Source organism: Arvicanthis niloticus, chromosome 2, assembly GCF_011762505.2.
Source record: "Arvicanthis niloticus isolate mArvNil1 chromosome 2, mArvNil1.pat.X, whole genome shotgun sequence".
Classification (NCBI taxonomy): Eukaryota; Metazoa; Chordata; class Mammalia; order Rodentia; family Muridae; genus Arvicanthis; species Arvicanthis niloticus.
In genome coordinates this window covers 91435231-91456243 of record NC_047659.1, presented here as the reverse complement: position 1 = coordinate 91456243, position 21013 = coordinate 91435231, and the positions used below count along the sequence as shown (strand labels likewise).

General features: G+C 44.7%; 1 protein-coding gene across 2 annotated transcripts in view; it reads left to right on the top strand.

Annotated features, from left to right (window-relative positions):
* Positions 1-21013, top strand: part of Pla2g4e (phospholipase A2 group IVE) — a 64683-nt gene that overhangs the window by 6838 nt on the left and 36832 nt on the right. Inside the window, exon 1 of one of the 2 annotated variants that reach the window (XM_076929543.1) lies at positions 19677-19787. The exons of the other annotated variant lie outside the window; for it this stretch is intronic. Coding sequence (XP_076785658.1) covers positions 19692-19787 — 96 coding nt within the window. The 5' untranslated portion in view covers positions 19677-19691. Of the gene's footprint in view, positions 1-19676; positions 19788-21013 lie in introns of those variants that run through there. 2 annotated transcript variants of the gene reach the window in all.

The following is a 21013-nucleotide window of genomic DNA, read 5'->3' as shown; positions in this document are numbered from 1 at the left end:
CATTTTGGTACCTGAGGAAGTTTTCTTCAGGACTATCCCTCTGTGTCATACCAGGTCACTAAAGCCTAATGAGTACCTTCTGCCTCATCCTTCAGTCCACTACATCACCATATGTAGTAGGTTCTTCACAGTCAGCCTTGAATCCTATCACTTCTCATGATCCTTCATCCTGGCCTGAGCCACTTGCACTTCCTCTTCCGCTCCCCATCCTGCCAAGCCTGTATATTGCCCCCCAGGCAGAGCGTTTTTACATCACCTCTCGGCTTAATACTTCCCAATGGCATCTATCCCTCATGATAAAATGCAAATTTATTTATTTTTTAAGCCATGGCTTTCAGAGTCATGTGACCCACGTTCACCTCCTTCCTCGTTATGCCTCAGACACAGGTGTCCATTTACTAAGCCTGCCAGCCTTTCCTGCCTCTCAGTTCATGTGATGTACTCTTTGTCTGGGAGGCTCGTCTCTGCAGCCCCTTTTCAGCTTCAGCATAAAGGCTATCTGCTCTGGGACACCCTGATTCTTCCCCTAGCCAGAACCAGGCCATCCCTGCCATGGTCCTTCATTACACTCTATTCTCCAGCTCAATACGTGTACAGCTACTGCTAATAATGACTGGTGTTTATTTACTATTCATCTGGTAAATCTACTTCACTAGGAGACACAGGAATCACATAAATTTAGTTATCTGGGATCTATAACATAGTTCCAAGCCTTGGGGAGGCATTCAAATATCTTTGCGGTCAATGACCGAAGCTTTCCCTAAGGTCTTGAGCTCACCTAAGCATTAGGTTCTGAGTCCCTCAGGCTCTCTTACAATTAGTTACTTTCATTTATTTGTTCTGTAGAAAACATAATAAAGCCATTGGTTGCTACATGCTATTAAAATTTGTTATGTATCAAATTCTGCATGGTAGTCATGCAACTAGTGTATGTGTGTGTTTGTGTGTATGTGAGAGAGAGACAGACAGACAGAAACAGAGACAGAGAGACACATATGGAGACACAGAGAGAACACATGAGTGTTCTGAATGTATATCCATACAACTAGCCTGTGAAATAAATGTTATTGACCCAGTTTTGCACATGGAAACAATGAATCAGAGAAAATAATTGCCTAATGCTACCTAGCTAGACTCCACATGTGTTTGTGGGTAAGGGTTTTGTCTCTCCAACCATCTGTGAAGTTGTTACAGGCTTTGTTGTTGTTGTTGTTGTTGTTGTTGTTGCAGGATTTTGGTCAAAGGTATCTTTGGTTTGCTTTTGGTGTCTCCCACCTCCACACTGCAGGAGTTCCCTAGATGTCACTTGTGCCACTCGGGGGTGTGGGGGGGGGGAGGGGAGTGTTGGCCAGCATGGACAAAGGGTTCCAAGTTTCTGCCAAAGTTGTTGGAGAGATGAGTTATAGAGGTAACTCTGAGAAAGCTAAGTGACCACTCCCAGGTCTTCACTTCCAGGGGCCCAAAGGCTTGCCTTCCCTCAAGTAACTCTCTCTTCTAAACTAGATCAGCCATGTCCTTGCTAAGTAGTAAAATTGCTACAATTACCATTTGCCACAGGAAGCATCCAAGGCCTCTCCCACAGGCTCAGCAAGCAGCTATCAGGATTACAGTTGCCCTCAGTATCCAGGCATGGCAAGAGAGTAACAGAATTGCACAGCTGAAATAGACTGTCTAGATAAGAGGCTGGCCTCCTTGCCCAGCATAGGAATCTTCTTGGGATCTCTAGGCAGGCTCTCCCTATGCAACTCCAGCCAGGGAGGTTTACTGTTCCCAGGTGGTTTGTCTGGGCGTCTGTTCTTGTTTTCAGCATAGGGATTAAACGTAGAGCCTCATGTACACTAGGCAAGCCCTCTACTACTGAGCTCCCCACATCTCTTCTCACTTTTATTTTCAGTCTGACTAAATTTTCCAGGTTAGTCTTGAACTGACCCTGTACCTCAGCTGGGCCTTAACTAAATACCTAAGAACATCAGAAAGCCAAGCAGAATATTTTTTCCCTCGATAGCTCCAGACCACTCCAATAGGCAGCAAATCTTTCTTTGGTCTTTCTGCCTGGTGTGTGTTTGTGTGTGTATACACATGTATGTGCACCCTCCACTTTGCTTTTCTGAGCAGGGTCTCTCTCTCTCTCTCTCTCTCTCTCTCTCTCTCTCTCTCTCTCTCTCGCTCGCTCTCTCTCTCATTGGCTTGGAACTCATGAGCAAGATTAGGCTGGCTGGCCTATGAGCCCCAGGGATCTGCCTGTCTCTATCTCCCCATGATGGGATGACAAGTGCTCCTACCATCCCTGGCTTTGTGTGTGTGTGTGTGTGTGTGTGTGTGTGTGTGTGTGTGTGTTCTGGGGACTAAACTCAAGTCCTCATGTCTTTAAGGCAAGTACTTTACTGAACCAGCCATTACCAGACCCTTCTTTTAAGTTGTTCTATTTAATTGTGTACCTTTTAGTATTTATTTCAAAGAGATTTTTGTTTACTGGGAAAATTAATCCACCATAGGTTTTGCCTTTCTTGTTTTGTTTCATTTTGAGACAGGGTCTTACTGTGTAGCCCAGGCTGGCCTCTAACTCCCAGAGATCCACCTGCCTCCAGACTGCCAGGATCACCACACCTAGTCTCTTGGTAAATACTTTTACAACTTGATTGTATTCTGTATGGTTGTCTTAATACAGAGAAGTTTAGTATGTATATAGTCAGAATTACCTGTTCATTTCCCTGTATTGTGCCTCAGTTTATTTTTAACATAATACTTTAGTGTGGGGGAGGTGCCCGGGTGATGGTGGTCCATGGCTCCCATGTGGAAGCCACAGAACAACTTTCAGGCTGTTCTTTCCTTCCACCATGTGGGTTCTAGATAGCAAACTTGGGTCTTCAGGCTTGGAAACATTTGGAGAGATGGCTCACTGGTTAAGACAACCCAGGTTCGAATCCAAGTACCAACACGGTGGCTCACAAGAGTTTTCAACTCTAGCACCGGGGGACTCAACACCACCTTCTGATTTCCTGGGGCACTGGGGACACAAGTGGGACACACACATGCAGACAAAACACTCATATACATAACACAACAAAACAAATCTAAAAAAGAAGTTTTAAACTTTATTTTGTATTTTTCACTGATTTTTAACTTTTCAAAATGATTTCCTTTTATTTTATGTGCATTGGCATTTTGTCTGAATGTTTGTCTGTTCCTGTTCAGATCCTCTGGAACTGGAATTACAGACAACAGTGAGCTGCCATGTGGGCACTGAGCATTGAACCCAGCATTGGTCCTCTGGAACAGCAGCCAGTACTCTTAACCACTAATCCATCAATCCAGACCCCTTCCACCCTCTCCTTTTCGAGTCTCACATAGCCTAGGCTGGTCTGAGACTCACTGTGTAGCTAAGGATGACCTCAAGGTCCAACCCTGGAATTATAGGTATGTGCTATCACACCTAGCTTCATCTCAGTTAACCAGCTGAAGAGTGGCAAAGTGGAATAACAGTAGTTATTTTTCCAGTATAATGTATCATATACACCATTCCCCTACTGGGAAAGCCATAGCTTTCATATGTAAATTTCCTGCACAAATACCAATAGGTTGACTTTCTGACTCTCTGGGCTTTAAATACTGTAACTTTAAAATACATTTACTAGAGTTAATAGAATTATTATTAGAATTACTTTTTATCCTTAATTGTATCCATTTAATTTTATGGATTCTTAAAAATAAAATTTTGAATTTTATAAACTCTTCTGCATGAATTTTAGAATCTTTTGGACCAGTGCTCCCCAAACTTTTAATTAGAAATTTGATTGTGTTCAATTTGATTGAGGTTATAGTATTATTTTTCCCTTAGGGCAGGTATGATGTCTCCGTTTTCTGACTCTATGTCTGTGATGATGAGCTTTACAGCTTTCTACCAAGTTTCTGTAATTTTTCTATAGTTTGCATAGAATATTTTCTCTCAGTCTCTCAGTTCCTACACAGACACACACACACACACACACACACACACACACACACACACACCCCACCTCTCTCTCTGGTCTTATGTGCCCTTTAGCTGGCCTGGAACTCATTATATAGACTAAGGTGGCCTTGAACACATAGAGATTCAACAGCCTCTGCTTGTGCTGGAAATAAAAATATGTGCCACCATACCTGCCCTAAGAGGATATTTTATCGCTTGTATCTCTTGTGACTGCTTCTTTTATGGGAAAATTAAGATTGCCCACTTATTTTTATAAGCATCAATATTTATTATACCACCACTAGTAAATGTATTAGATTTGTTGTTCATCACCATGGAAATGAACCAACCGAATCCAGACTTACCATATGACTCTTTCAAGCAGAGTGAGTGGAGAGGAGAACATGTTTGTAGTAACTAAATACTCAACATTTTTGTTGCTGGTAGTTTTGAGATAGGATCTCATGTAGCCCAGGCTGTCCTTGAATTCTTTATGGAGCTGAGGATGACCTCAAACCTCTAACCCTAACTCTAACCCCATCCCTAACCCTAACTCTAACCAAAATATGGGTCCTCACACCCAACTATGGAATGCATATTCTTAAAGGATATTATTTATAGACTGTTTAAAACATTCAAAATATTACCAACTATAGCTTGGAAATTCATTCCTATGCAGAGAAGAGTGAGGAGTGTGGATATCCAGGGCTGCAGTGGGCTGGGCTTTCCCTGGCAGACGCATGGAATGGTGGGAGTGCCTCTCCCAACCCTCCACCAGGTGGAGGAAAGCTTCTGTTCTGCTCCAGTGTCATTCTTTCAGATGGGTAGTGGATTGGTTCCTGGGTGTTCCCTTGATTATTCTTTATAAATCACAACTTTGCATATCATTGCTTAATACATTTTGGAAAGGAGGAACTCAGATTAGAAGACACACAGGCAGTGCTTTTCCAGGGGCAGCAAAGCAAGTCAGCCCCTACCCCTCTCCTGCCCTCTCCTGCCCTCTCCCTGCCCTCTCTCTGCCCTCTCAATATCTTTGGGGTAAAAAGGCATCCTGAAGCCCAAGTGTCAAGATCATTTGTGAATTCTTTTGAAATGCTTATTTCATTTAATATATATATATATATATATATATATATATATAATTCAAGCATAATTAAACATATTTCTGGGACATTTGGGAATTCTTATCTGAACTAGCTCATGTCATGACTTCATTTCCTGTGGCTTCACTTGGGTCACCTGTACCTTCCTTTGTCCCATCTGCCGATCTTGCCTCAGACTGTCCTTTGCCCTTTCAATCACACCTTCCCACTAGGGGAGAGCAGCTGACACCTGTGGCCAGGAGCGACAGCTGCATCTCCTCTCTGGCTCTATGTAGGACAACAACTAGCCCTCTTCTCGAAACACCAGTATGGGAAAGTTATGCTGTGCAGAGAGGTTTTCCCATTGCCAATACAACAGGGGTAGGGTGGGGGATGGTTGGGAGGAGGGAGAATGAGGGAGGAGGATGCATAATAGGGTTGACTTCCACTCAGGACAAAGGAGAGGCCTGAGTAGCTCCTGAAAAGGGAGAAATCAAGGCAGAGTGAGAGAACCAGAAAGTAGATTCCCAAAGGCACAGGTACAAGCAGGCAACTCCCACCTTAAGTGTTAATCCTAGAGGAGCTGCCCTCATCAAAAGGCACAAGGGACTCAGTCCAATCCAGAATACACACACACACACACACACACACACACACACACACACACACACACCACATGGCACCACTCTGTCTTCATTTCTCACCCCACTTTCCGTAGAAGCCAAGGTGGAGTTCTGCCACAGAAGGGTTGGCCAAGTATCAGAACTGCTTCAACACAAGAGGCAGAGTAACTGAAACCAAATTTGTGTAAGCTTAAGCAGATGGAAAGTACCTTTGTATTGTCCCCTGCACCTCAGGCTTCACCCAGGTGTCACCCAGACTTGCCCTGACTGCAGCAAGAGTAGCTGGGGTTCCCTTTGTCATGATGCCCTTCCTATAGCTCATCCAGGACATTTGCCCCTGGCTTTTGCTTAGCACAACATGAAGCCCAAGGCCACCATGGATATAGTAAAGAAGAGACTGGGTGGAGACTGAGGGGTTTGTACCAGGTAAGGACTCATCATGCTACGAGGTCTCACTGTGTTGCTAGAGCCAACTCGACCACCATATCTTCTGCAAATTTACTTGAACCTTAAAACCAATTAAATGCAACAGGAAAAACCCCAGGGTGTTTTCCCAGGATTGGGGCTGACACTCATCCCAAGTTGGGCTGGACCAGTGCTGCTAAATCTTATGGGGACAGTTAGAAATGAACCTTTCAAGTCATACTGCAAGCCCCACAGGCTGGCCACTCAGATCCAGTCTGGTTTCACAGCTTAATCTCCTGTGATATTGCAGGAACCTTTTCTTCCCAAAGGTTCAGGAGAGAACAGGATCAACCTCTGTATAAACTGAGGACATGACCGCTCCAAGGTATATTTGAAGGGAAGGTTTTTTATTGTAGATGTGATCAATAAAGAACAGGCAAAGGCATCTGGAAGAGTCCAGAGTAGAGAGAGTCCAGCAGACTGAACCAGGCCATGAGAGGAAAGAGAGAGAGAGAAGGGGAGGAGAGAAGAGAAAGAGAGTGCAAAGGAGACCAAGGGAGAGGGGGCCAAGAGAGGAAGATAAAGGAAGTCGCATAGCCAAAATGGCAGGGTTATACGGGAATGAGAAGCTGGGGGAGGGGAAGCCCGTGAGCTGAAGTTTAGGGTAGGGAGTGGGGTGAGAAGAGCCATAGGCCACCGAAAAAGCCTGGAGGTGCCAGGCAGTGGTGGCACATGCCTTTAATCCCAGCACTTGAGAGGCAGAGGCAGGCAGATTTCTTGAGGCCAGCCTGGTCTACAGAGTGAGTTCCAGGACAGCCAGAGAAACCCTGTCTTGAAAAACCAAAAAAAGAAAAAAAGAAAAAAAGAAAAAGAAAGCCTGGAGGCTAACATGTACTTTGGTATGCTAATAAATGCCACAGATAGCCATTTGTCCAGAGTTTCTTTTGGACCTGATAACCTCCATATGCACACAGATACACAGAGAAACAATCTCACACAAGCATACAAAACAGACAGATAGACATGTGTACACAAAGAGGCACACAGACATACAGACAAACACAACAAAACATAGCTGTTCAGAGACACATACATAGACACTCATATACACAGACATACACACAGAGTTACATACAGGTACACATAGACATATATAGATATGCATATACACAGACACAGATAGAGCTACACACAGACACATAGACTCACCTCTATACACTCCCACAGATATGCACACATTGTCACATGCTCACAAATGCTCGAATACACAGGCACACAGAGAGATACACGAATAGTACCTTCATAGAACACACACATCACCATGCACATTATCTCGTGCTGTCCCTGTCACATCTTAGAAGTACCCTACCAACCTCTATCTTATCTCAGACTATGCTGGTGCCCAAGCATGGCATGGTCCAACTGGGCAACAAGGAATAGGCCAGACCCAAAGGCCAGCAAGAGGAAAGGACTCAGAGATGCCTGGCAGATGAGAACACAGAAAGCTAGCCTTATTCTTGGAGTTCTGGACTGACCTAGTTTGAGAAAAGCCCAGGGACTGGGGCCCACAACTCCTGTCCCCAGCCAATACTCTGCAGTGCACCACACTGCCTTTCTAAACACAAAGGGCACTGATTTGAGGCTGATAGAGTGGGATAGATAGGGGAGTGGGAGAAGGAGATGAGGGGGGGAGAGGGAGAGAAAGAGGGACAGAGAGAGAGAGACAGACAGACACAGAGAGAGAGACAGACAGACAGACAGAGAGAGAGAGAGACAGAGACAGAGAGACAGAGAGAGACAGAGAGACAGAGAGAGACAGAGAGAGAGACAGAGAGAGAGACAGAGAGAGAGACAGAGAGAGAGACCCAGTGAATTTCGTTAGAATTGCCTACAGGAACATGAGTTACTGCAGGAACATGGGCATCCTACCAATGACCTTCACTGTTGAAGAAAATCTTCCTCACTTTCCTAGCAAGTGTTAGCACATAAATCCTCAGGGAGGGGCAGAGTCCCACGAGCTCCTTCTTGCCATGACAGGGTACTAACAGGCCCAGTGCCGCACCGATCTTGTTTAAGACTGCAGTGGTCAAGTCAGGACTGGAAGTGAGCGCTCACCACCCTCCACCCTTCCCCCAACCTTTGTATTTTTTTCCTGCCCCATCTTCCCTGATGTCCCTTGAGCCTTTGGGGGAGTGATAATAGAAGCCCTACTTGTGGCTAAGCTTCGCACAGTGGCTTATTGTCATTTCAACCAACTACAAATCTGTTCAACTACTACTGCCTGATAGCAGGGGTGGGGTGGGGGGAGCTTCTCCAACCAAATCTAGTAAACACTAATCTCTGTGTGTAAACACAGTTATTTAGAAGAGAACTCAGTGGAAACATTACCCAACAGAACTGAAGTGCTGACTCCCTCTGGACTGCCTATGGCATCTGAGTACCCATTGACTTTCTCTGTGTTTCATTTTCCCTCAGTCCAAGGCCCTAGCCAATGAGATAACACCACCCACATTAAGGAAGGTCATTCTTCCGAAGTTAAGCCTCTCTGGAAACAGCATCACAGATAAACTCCAAGGTGGGCCTCCATTTGACTCCAAATCCAGCCAACTGGAAAATCACCCACCACAGATGTATTTGGACTTATTCTGATTATTGAAATATTATCTTTTGTGTTGCTTTCTTGATTTATTTCTTTATTGATTTGTCTGCTCCATTGAATTTTTTTTCCCTAAATTTTACATCTGTCAATGGTGTTAGAAGTTTTGTGCCAATTCTTGGTGTGTTTTGTTATTGTGATTCATATGAAAATTTCTTTATAGGAGTATTTAGTAGTTAATTATAGCTGTATATAAGGGTTATAATTTTTGGAAAAATGTTCTATTACATTTTAAAGTCTTGCTTCCTTTCGAAATTCCATCATTATCTCATTCCAATCTTTAAAAATAATAGTACCCCAGCACTGGGAGGCAGAGGTGGGTGGATCTCTGTGAGTTCAAGGCTAGCCTGATCTATAAAGTGAGTTCAAGGCCATCAGAACTGTTAAACAGAGAAACCCTGTTGTGAGCTGGCTGTGAGCTGTATGAGGAGGATGCTGAGAACCACACTTGGGTCCTCTAGAAAGCACTACGCGTTCTCAGCCACTGAGCCATAATTTTAGAATACACAGAAAACTTTTGTAGGTGATAAATCTGGACACTTTGCAAGTCAAAAAACATTTCATTTTGATATTTATTTTGATCCCACACATAAATTCTATTTTCAATAAGTGCACCCATGTGGTCTCAATATAATCCATCTTCAGAATTTGGGAAGCATTGATCTATTGACTTCTAAATGTTGGCCAATGCTTCAACAATACCTCTCTTCAAGAGATACCCTCTTTGTAGCAGAAGGATACAGTACAGTGTTTCTCAACCTGTGGGTCTCGACCCCTACGCTTTCACAGAGGGTTTCACCTATGACCATCAGAAAACACAGATATTTGTGTTGTGATTCATAACAGCAACATAATTATAGTTATGAAGTAGCAACAAAAATAATTTTGTGGTTGGGGATCACCACACACGAGGAACTGTATGAAAGTGTCACAGCATTAGGAAGGTTGAAAACCACTGCTCTAGGAAGTTACCTAGGAGCTTGACTGGAGAGACCAGAGAGCTGGAGGAGGCAAAAGGAGGCAGAAAGGAAGTGGAGAGGGGAGTGACTGAGAGAAGGGAGGAAGAATCAGGCAGGGGTAAGGGCTCTGTCCACTGGGTTGAGATTTTCACTCTAGCCCAGACATGGTATCACTAAAAACATCAATCAGACCTAGCCACTCCACTCTAAAGTATGTAATTACGTAAACCAAAACAATCTTGCATAAAAATCTGTGCACAAATAGATATGGTAGCTTTAATCCTACCTGCTAGCCATTAGAAACAATTGTGCAGGGATAGGTGTAGCTTTAATCCTAACTGATAACCATTAGAAACAACTTTGCTCTTCAACTGATGGGTAAAGAAAGTGGGACGTTGCTGGTTGACTATTATACCTCAGTGAACAAGATGGATGTATTACACCTGGCGATCCCATTACATTTCAATGACCTGGACAAAAAGAGCCAGGCACAGAAGAACACACTGTGAATGGTTTGCATCTATGTGACACTCTGGGAAAGTTGATTCCAATCTGCAGTGATGTGAGGCAGATGAGTGGCAACCTGGGGACAGCTGACTGCAGAGGACTTTGATGCAATCTGAACACAGATGTAGCAGGACTCTCTCTGACTAGGTCAGGGAGGGCCAGAGGCAAAGTGAAAAACTGAATAGCACTTACTAGCCTCCCTTCTCTCCCTTTGACACAGGCCTTCCTCCAAATCCCTGTTGCACAGGCCCAGACTGGCAGCCAGGACAAAGGATGTCCTAGAAACCAATGTGTTGGCAGAGCTAGGCAAGAGGCTGTGCCCCACAAGTAGAAGAAAATGTTTTGATGACCAATGGACCTTTGGCGAGCCATGACTTATTCCATGGAGCCACACTGGCTGTCAAAAGAAGCATGCCTGCCTTCCTAGGCCACACAAAAATGACAGCCACTTGTCATCCCGAAGTACTTGATCTCTTTTTCTGTATTTTCATACATTTGTGTGTGCGTGTAACATGTGCACAGGTGTGTACATATGTATGCAGGTGCACTTGCCTGTGCTTTTATGGTTGCTTGAGTGTCTTCTGCCATTTTGGATAAAGGGTCTCATTATGTAGCTCTCGATTGTCTAGAACCCACTATGTAAACTAGAATGACCTTTCAGAGATCTTTGCCCTTCAAGTGCAAGGATTAAAGGCCTGTACTACAGCACCTGGTGACACCTGGCTTCAAACCTGCTCTTTCTTAAACCTCCTCAAAGCCCTTCCAGGAGTCACACTGCCAACACCAGGGGATCCTGACTCTTAGTCTCCCTAGCTGAGTCTTTACTCTCCTCTCCAAATCTACCTAGCCTTTGGTATCTCACCTGATAGTGCCCTTTGCTCTCCTCACTGATGTGACTCCTACTGTTTCTTCAAGGGCAAGGTCATATGCTTCTTCCTCTGGGGGGCCTCTTTTTCCCCATTAGCCAAGCTCTCGGAAAGCTCATTTGAGCTCCTCACATATGATCCAATCACCCTGAAACCGTTGTGTTATTTTTCCATCCACCCTTTGTTCAGAAATGATGTCCTCGAGTTGTGGATCATCTCATTCAACAGCCATGCGTTACCGAGTCAGTGGATTAATTGATTTTCATGCGTCTGTGACAAAACGCCTGGCAAAACTGACATAAGGAAGGGTATATTTAGCTCATGGTTTAAGGACAACAGCTTCTCATGTTGGGGATCATGTGGCAGCAGGATCCTGAGGCAGCTGGTCACAATATGTCCAGGTCTGGAAGCAAAGAGAAATGAGTGCTGTCACTCAGCTCACTTTCTCCCTTTTATTATTCTGGGGCCCCAGCCCATGTGAAAACACTGTCCACATTCAGGGTAGGTCTTCCCTCCTCAGTTACACCTCTCTGGAAACAACTTCACAGACATATCCAGAGGTGTGTCTCCTAGGCTATTCCAAAATCATTCAAACTGAGAAAAAAATGATTGACTGCCCTAGCCAGCCATGTGCCGACTAAGTCCTTTGTATCCCTCAGTCTTGACAACTATCTATTGTGTCCCTCCATTTACAGATGGAGAAAGTTGGCAATAGGTGGACATACTCACTCAAGTTCATGTGGCTTGTATGCGACAGAAACCAGATCTTTCACCATGACACAATGACAAGGCTACCCTCACCATGGAGACAGTGATGGAGTCAATACAAATGTACAAAAGACTCCTAGCAATCTTGCCTCATGATTAAGAGAGTCAGGAGCAGAAAAAATAAAGCCAATTATCTAATTGAGACAAGAGGTGACAAGTTTTATTAGCAGGGACTTCATGGGATTGAGAAATGTTGGTCTGTGGACATAAGTGCTCTGCAGCGCATTGAGTAGGGTTTTGCGGCCTTATAAAGTCAAAGGAGGAGGGAAAATATTTGTGAGTCACAGGCATTGTTGACACTAAGAAAATGAGTCTGGGAAGATGGCTGGGAGTGGAGGGGCACAGGTAAAGCAACAGGTGCAAGGTTCTGGGTTCAAACCTCAGAATCCACCGGAAGCCAGATGTGACAGTGAATGCCTTCAATCCCAGGGTTTCCACAGTGAGATGAGGGGTGGAAGCTTCAGGGCCAGCCAGCCTGGTGTGTGCAGCAGTGAATGAAAGACCCTGTCTCACACAAGTTAGAAGGCAAAGACTGACAGTTGAAGCTGTTCTCTGAGCTCCATACCTGTGGCATCTGTACACCCATACTCAGAAGAGAGCATGCACTCACATACTCACACATTCACGCACACAAGCACACACCGTGCGCTATTTAAAAAAAAAAATATTTAGGAAGCTGGGCACGGTGATGAATGTCTTTAATTCCAGAATTTGGGAGGCAGGGTCAGGTGGATCTCCATGAGTTCAAGGCCATCCTGGTCTACATACTGAGTTCCAGGACAGCTGTAGTTACATAGTGAGACCCTGTCTCAAAAATCAAAACAAAAACCATATTTTTTGTTCATTAGCCAGGAGTTCTGAAACATCTCAAGATATTAACATTTTTTTGTTTGCTTTGTTTTTTGAAATTGGGGAGGAGTCTAACCCTGGAGCCCAGGATAGCCTGGAACTCACTACATAGCTTAGTCTCAAACTTGTAGCAGTCTTTTTGAGAGCTGGCAGTACAGGTGTGTGCCACTATGCCTGGCTCAACACATGAACTTTGGTGGTTGGCATTTTCAAATCTCTCATGACCTGAGGAGATGATAACACTTCCTTTTACTTTATGTATGAGGATTGCATGTGCTCATTGTTTGTCTCAGACTTTAAGGCTTATGTATCAAGGAACTAAAGGAGCCTTAGGAAAAGGCTTAAACAATCAATGCAGGACCTAGCTGTCCAGGCCAGCAGCTTCACACCAGAGTGGTGCAGGGTGGTCAATACAGAATCTGGGCAGATTAACCTTTGTCACAGTTCTGTTACTGTCATGGTGATCTTGAGTGAGCTGTCTATCCTCTCTGGGTCCCAATCAGTCTTTAAAATGAGCTAGTGATAGCATCTCCTTCACAGGTGATACAAACATTAGACCGATTGTCATCACTTCGTAAATGATACCCATGAACCACCTTGTCTTGCTGACATCTGTGCTGGGCTTTGTTTTCTCATCCCCTGCTCACTGGAGGTGCTTCTAATCAACAGCAAAACAGACAATGGCCAAGCCTTGAAAAGACTTATGGTCAAGAGGAAAAGAGTAAAAAAGAAAATAAACAAGGCAGACGTGACCAGGAGGCAGAGATGGAAAGAGTGTAAATTTGAGGCTACCCTGAGGATATTGGTAAGCTTCAGGTTAACCTGAATATTTAGACCCTGCCTCAGAAAAACAAAAGAAAATGAACAAGATCATCCTCAGTATGACGGAGTGAACTAAACTCATAACTACAGTGGCTGAGGAGCTAAAAGGTGGGCGGAGGCCCAAGTCACTGAGCCTACTCAAGGACGGGCTCCTGGAGAAAGTAACACTCGAGCAGAGGTAGGGCAGAGGAACAGTGTCCAGCTTTGCAAAGTGTGGAGAATAAGGAGAATGGCTTCAAAGAAAGTTAAAATAGATGCAGATGCTCCTGTTAGTCTAACATGGAATAGAGATGGGGAGAAGAATGGCTCACAGTAGAGCAGTTGACAGCAATAATGGGAAAAGTGGAAGGAAGCCATATTTCTCAGAGGCAGAGCCAGGACCATCTTTAGTCCAGTGCTGGGTTTCTTAGTTAATGTCTCTCAATTCTCACATAACATTTCCATTCCCTGAAGGAAGGATTCTGAGTATGTTGTATTTAAATTGCATAACCCCACTTTAATATTTGTATATGTATGTGATATAGATGCCTCAGCCTCCTGCCTTTGCACTTTGACCTTGACTTGTCCATTTCTGTTAAGGCGCCTTTGTGAGTGTTGAACTTGCTGCTCTGGGTGGTTCGTGGCCACCTTCTCCTGTTTGCACTCCCAGTGATGGCCAGGATGCTTTCAGAGTCCTGACAGCACAGGACAGGGTTCCACAAACTTTCCCACTCTTGACCCTTTCGCATCTCTGAATTAAGTATATAAAATAAGCATACAAATCATTTATTGGGAAAAATCGCAAAGCAGTGTATTTGAAAACAATTCTTTGGCATGCCTATTATTGTACCATTTGCTAATAACTTATAAAAGAACATTTCTGTACTAATGAGATGGGTATGCTTGTTTATTTTTATACAAAAAATAAATAAATATTGCCTAAATGTTTGATGTGGCGGAATATGGCATCTTCAATGTCTGTCAGAGTTGACTGATGTTTTATTTTATAATCAGAAATACCTCTTCTCAGAAACATATAGTACAAAATGACAGATGTATGTTTGGCATATTTGAGAACTTGTTGGAATTTCTGTTCTAATCCCAAGACAAAATTCATTTAGATTTTTACTATTGCCAGATTTTTGTGACTTCTCAATTTTGGCATCACTATAAGGGGCTATGGCCATAACTTAAGAAGCTAAACAGCAGATCTGTTTATGCACATATTGTTAGCATTCTGTCTAAACTCCACCACACTAATACCTGGCAACAGCCAGGTAGGCCTGGCCCACTATAAAAGGGGCTTCTTGCACCTTCCTCTCTTGCTCTCTTGCCTTCTTGCTCCTCTTCTGAGCCCTTACCCCTTCCCCCCACCCCATGCTCATGGCTGGCCTCTACTTTTCTACTCTCTCTCTCCCTCTGCCTCTACTACCCTCTTAACTCCCTTTCCCATGCCCTGAATAAACTCTATTCTACACTATACTGTTGTGTGGCTGGTCCCTCAGGGGAAAGGGATGCTTCAGCATGGACCCGCTGAGACAACCCCTTCCCCTATACCTCACCACACACCCAAAGAACATATTCTATATCTCTTTATCTTTTTATAAACACATCACATATTGATTCTTTTCTTTCAAAATATTTTCTCCAATTTACTCATCTTATTTTGTGTGAGATTGATGTGTGTGTTTGTGCATGCACGCACGCACACATATGTGTGCAAGTGTGTGTGCTCGGTGCCTAAAGAAGGTTAGAAGAAGGCATCAAAGTCCCTGGAACTGGAGTTACAGGTGGTTGTGAAGCACCATGTGCATGCTGGGAATTGAATCCAGGTCCTCTGCAGAGCAGCAGGTGCTCCTAGGTGCTGAGCCATCTCTGCAGCTCCTGCTTTGCTTTTTGTGACACTGGAGGCTGGATCCAGGCTTATGGCTTAGCCGGTCAATCTCAACCTCCTGTGGCCTGTAAGAGACTCCCCTAGGGTGTGTGTTTGAACCAACATTGTTATATCAACATCCACATTGACTAACAGTCCCAGATCAAGTGTAGCTTCAGTCTCCTCTTCCATAGGACATAATACAGCAAACATCCATCTCCACATCACATCAGGATTGGCCATCATTCAACTGCCTCATGGTTTTCCAATTTAATAGCTGTTGTGAAACTTCACTGTGCTTTTAATTCCTATTTCTTTGTCTTCCTCTGTGTCGGTCTTCTCTTCCATGTTCCATCTCTGTTAATAGCATTTAAGGGAAAGTGCTTTGCTATTTTACTCTGCATAGAAAGTCACTTCTGCCCGGGCCATCAGTTAAACACTTGATTTGTTGCCTGCTGAGCTGTAGAGCAGATGTCCATGATTCTGAGCCTCTTTCCAGGGCCTGCTCACTCTTTTGGGTTTCTCCTTCTGAAGATTACGGGTTCAAACTTTTGATACCTTTTTAAAAAAGATTTATTTGTATTTTTGTGAATGTGTGTGTGAGAGTGTGAGTGTGTGTGTGTGTGTGTGAGAGAGAGAGAGAGAGATAAAGATGTGTGTGTGTGTGTGTGTGTGTGTGTGTGTGTGTGTGTGTGTGTGTGTGTATTTCCCCTCAGAGGCCAGCCGATGATGGCAGATCCCCTGGAATTAGAATTACATTGGAATTACTGGAGTTGTGAATTGCCCAAAATAGGTATTGAGAACAATTGAGAACAGCAAGTGCTTAACCACTGAGATCCCTCCAGCATCATCAAGGCCATCTTTTTCTTGTGAATTATGTCAGGATCCTTTGTGTTTTAGACATTAATTATCTGGTGGTTTGCAAATGCAGTGCAAGTATATTCCGTCAGCAAACATTTTCTACTACATAGAAATGTTTAATTCCTTTCTTCTTTGCTGTTTGTTTGTTTTTGGTTTTTTTTGAGACAGTCTCATGTAGTCCAGGCTGGACTTGTATTTCATCTGTGTCTAAGGATGACCTTGAAATTCTGATCCTCCTGCCTCCACCCCCCAAGTGATGAGATTACTAGTGTTTAGTACCATGCTTGACTTAAAATTTCAAATCTTATGCAATCAAATTTTGATTTTTTTTTTTTTTTTGCTTTATGGTTTCAAAATGTTTGTTGAAAATTTTTCTCTGGAGTCTGGATGTATATATTTCACTGGTTAAGCACATGTCTAACATGTATGAGGCCAGCATTCAATACTCAGCACCAGAGAGAGAGAGAGAGAGAGAGAGAGAGAGAGAGAGAGAGAGACAGAGACAGAGACAGACAGAGACAGACAGACAGAGACAGAGAGACAGACAGAGACAGACAGACAGAGAGCAAGTCTTTCTTGTTTCTAGGACATATACTGTTTTCTGTCAGTTTGGCATTTGATCCTTCATGTGTCAATCTTATTTACAGTCCATCTTTTTATATAGCACTAAGTGAAGTACTCTTATTCTTTACTCCATGTAGTCCACCATGTTTACAAATCATGTTAGTTTGTGGTTTCCCTGTTGATTTGCATTGCCAATTGTGTGTGTGTGTGTGTGTGTGTGTGTGTGTGTGTGAGAGAGAGAGAGAGAGAGAGAGAGAGAGAGAGAGAGAGAGAGAGAGAGAGAGGCGCCTCCCATTACTAAGATAACACATATGTGCTTCCATCCTTGGCCTTTTTTAGAGATTTTTTTTTTTTTTACTTAAAAAATTATGTGTATGTTTGTATGTGACTTTGGGCAGGTGCCCATGGGGATCCTAAAAAGTTGAAGGCCCCTTGGAGCTAAAATTATAGGTAGCTGTGAGTTGCCTGGTATAGATACTGGGAATTAAAGTTGGGTTCTCTACGAGAGTAGCACATGCTCTTAACCACTGAGCCATTCCTCTAGCCCTGTAAAGACATTTTTTATCATATATTAGGCTCCCTTAAATGACCAAGGTTTTGCTAGTCATGATGACAATTCCTCTTTGCCTTCCATTCCTGACTCACCTCTAAGCTCACTTCTACCTTCTCTAGAGTCCTCAGAAGGGACAGCTGGCTTTAACTCAGCTCCATTCTGACCCCTCCCTTCTATGATGACTTCTTTACTCATTCCAGAACCTTCCTGGGCAGTCAGTTTAGAAGCAGGCACATAGCAGGCAAGTAACTTCTTACACATGTGTCTACTGGGTCCCCACCACAAGAAGTTGTAGGCTCCATGTAGGTCAGAAGTGCCAGGAAGGGTACAGAGGAAAAAACTCCCACCACGGCTCCCCTTGTTTCTATTCAACTGATTTAACCCAATTGGAATAAGTCGACTCTGCTCTTGAGGTACTGGTAAGTGATGAGGAAACTTTCAGAATAGGTAGAGTGGCTGGGGTGTGTGTGGAGGCAGGGCATATGGCTGGCTTCTGTAGCCAGTAGAGGACCAAACACTAAGCCATAAGGAATGTCTTAGAGCCACACATCTACCCTCAGCAGACCTTACTGGGAAGGATGGATGGGTAGAGGATATGGGGTAGAGGAGTCTCCCTTGCTTTGAGGATGAGGTATACTGGTCAGGTTGCCACAGCACCTCCGGATCCACCTTCTGCTGTCCTGGCCTCTATTTTCTAGCTTGCCAATCTGTTGCCCTTCCCTGAGTGACTCCTGCATCATTTCCCAATGGCTCCTCTGCTTCAGTACCAGTCAGCCTTTCCTTCTAAAAGCTCAACTCTGTTCAGTACTGTCCTGAGCAGAAAGCACGGATGGTTCCCTAATGCCTAGAGAATAAGTCTTAAAATACGGCCTTTGAGAGGCCACTCTGAGTTTACGGTTTGTAGAATGCTGTCATAGGGCTAAGAACTGGCTCAGGGGAGTGGGGAAGGAGGTCACAGGCCCTACTCTGTTCTTCCAGGTTTGTTCTTTCCCAGCTTCCACAACCTCCCACATCCCCATCTCTTCCGCCTGCCTATATTATCTCCCACAATACTCATGTGAAGTCATTTGCATACCTAAGCATACCCTGCTCTTGTTCATTCTGTTCCGGCCTCCCAGGATGCCTTCCCGCCCATCATGAGCTGTTGAAATCCTACTCTATAAGGCCCATTTCCAATGTCATCTCTTCTTGAAACCACACTGTCCCTCTCCTGCCACAATCCATCCCTGTGTCCTTCAGCCAGTTACAACCCGGGGAACACTAGGGCTCCCCAAATGCAAAGGATTTATGTGGATTCATCTAGGATCCCTGAGACCCTAGGGAGATCCAAACCTTAGAACTGCTGAGGGGTTAGAAGTATCTGGCTCCTCAGCTGGACTGTCTGCAACTTTAAGTCTGGAATTTTTGTGTTTAGTAACATGTAAGTTTAATAACAGTAAATGCTTACTAGGTGCGTGAACTTAGCTGAATTTGTGAAGTCTATTAAATGATGTGGGAATTGTATTTCTGTTCATGACAAGAAATGGCTGATGACAAGGGAAGCTTTGAGGTTGACAAGCTAAATAAATGGTCCAGGAATCCAGAAAGGTTACCAAGATGCTGCCAACCACCCATCCCTCTGTTCAGGTCTCATCCGGAGTTCCAAAATATATCCTATCTATGGGCCAGAAAAGCCGGTTGTTAAGCCTCAGGCAAGAGCCCAGACAGGAAACTCCCAGTGTAAATTCAGGCAAGCCATAGGTGAGCCAACACAGGCAGAGATAAGAATCAAGGAGGTGGAGTAAACTCATCCTCCAAGCTGTGCTTGAGCTGTGCTCTCTCCTGACAGACCTCCAGGAGGGTGGCAGAACTCATAGGCCTAGACCTTCTTCTTATCATGGCTGGGCAAGTGTTTTTTTTCTTCATCCTCTATAAGGACCTGAATTTTGGTTCCTGTATCTTGAGAGGCTTCTGCCCATAACTCCTGGTACGTCAAGCTATGGTCCTGAGGTAGAGCATCTATTCACCTCCCAGTTATGCATCCATCTTCATGAATTGAGGAGATAGGGCTTTCCTTCATCTTGGCAGAAATATGCCAAAAGCCCAGGATGTTCTTTTTACCAACCTATGGCCATAGCCTGGTCATTGTGAGCAACCAGGGCAGCAGATGGCTGACCCCAGTGACCAGAGCCCTGACTTCATTCTGTATTGTCAAGATCTGAAGACCTGTGGTTCCTTTGGTACTGAGACCCAGGCTCAGGTAGCACATATGTCTATCCACCTTAACCCCTCCCTGAGCCATCCTAGCCACTGCCCAGGGGTGGCCAGAAGGGTGGAGCTCTGAGTCAGAGTATAAGTTCCTGATCTCATCGCCCAGCTAGAGAGCTGCCACAATGCTTCAGAGGCAGATGCCTGCTTGGATTTCCCACTCTCTGTCAGACCCATGCCAAGCAGAAGATGGCAGGTACTTGGCCTCCTGTGCCTTGAAGGTGAGGATACAGTGGTGGTAGTGGGCAGCCTGGGGCCAGAGGCAGGTGGCCAGGGAGGCATGACCAGGAGATGAAGAGTCTGGGGACTAAGTAAGGGAAGCAGCCAGGTCACAGGGAGGCTGGTGGGCATTGTATATGTAGAGAGATTGGCTTGGGAGTCCCTACCTACTACCTGAGAGAGGTGCTTTAGCCAAGTCTGGACCAGGGCTTCTGGCTAGGGATGGCACAGTTGAATACACTCACAAGTTTTACAAAGCTGCATGCAGTGACTTTGGGTCATCTAGGGCCAGCCAAGCCAGCATCCAGGATGGACAATGCCTAGTACTGCGAGGGGGAGGGGAGAATCCATGTGTGTCCTGTCTTGGTAGTGACTGGTTATTAATCTTGTGGGCATCCTAAATTTCTGTGCTTTGTGAGTGTGTGGTATGGAGTGGTTTGAAGTATGAGAATTGTCGTATTGCCAGTTAATTGCTGTCAGATGCCCCCTTGGGCATATGTATGGTTAAGGTCCTTAGGTCTAGACAAACTCTCAAAGTCTCCCAGGGAAATCCCTGGCTCTGGCATGGTGCTAATGCTTGAGTTTTCCTGTCTGGGCAATAGGGAGATGCCCTCCACCTCCCTGTTGGTTGTAGACACACCATGGAGAGGACTATCAGTAGCAAAGTAGTGCCCTTGGCACCACTGAAGGGATTAAATGAGGCCCCAAGAGGATTTTGTTCCTTTAGAGCAGGAGACGGAGACACTGGCAAGTCTCCACGGAGCCTAGGGAGGAATTCCCTGTTACACTGTGACACAGTGTCCTGTTGTCCTGAATGGGATTGACATCGACTCCTGATTTTCCCCAAAAGGCTTAGGTGACTAGAAGGGCCTCTAATCAGCACTTGTCCCTTACTGACCTTCCAGAAATTTGGGCTAGGAGGGAACCAATGACTATGCCTAACTTGAGAGATGAGGTGGCCTCACTTGCCCAGCTTGCCCTGAGATGCCCCAGGGAAAGGAGCTGCCATCCTCTCTCTAGGCACCCAAGCCCGGGCAATGGTTTAGGGAGGGGATGCCTGGCTCAGATAGGCATTGGACCCATCACTTTTGAAACATAGTGGTCAGCCCATCCTTGGTCTCTCTTATCCAGGAGCCTTATGGCAGAGATGTGGGTAGGCTGTTTGTAAAGTAACTAAATGGCTTTCAACTGACTAGCAGAAACAGCTGGGCCCTTGGGTCTAGGGTCA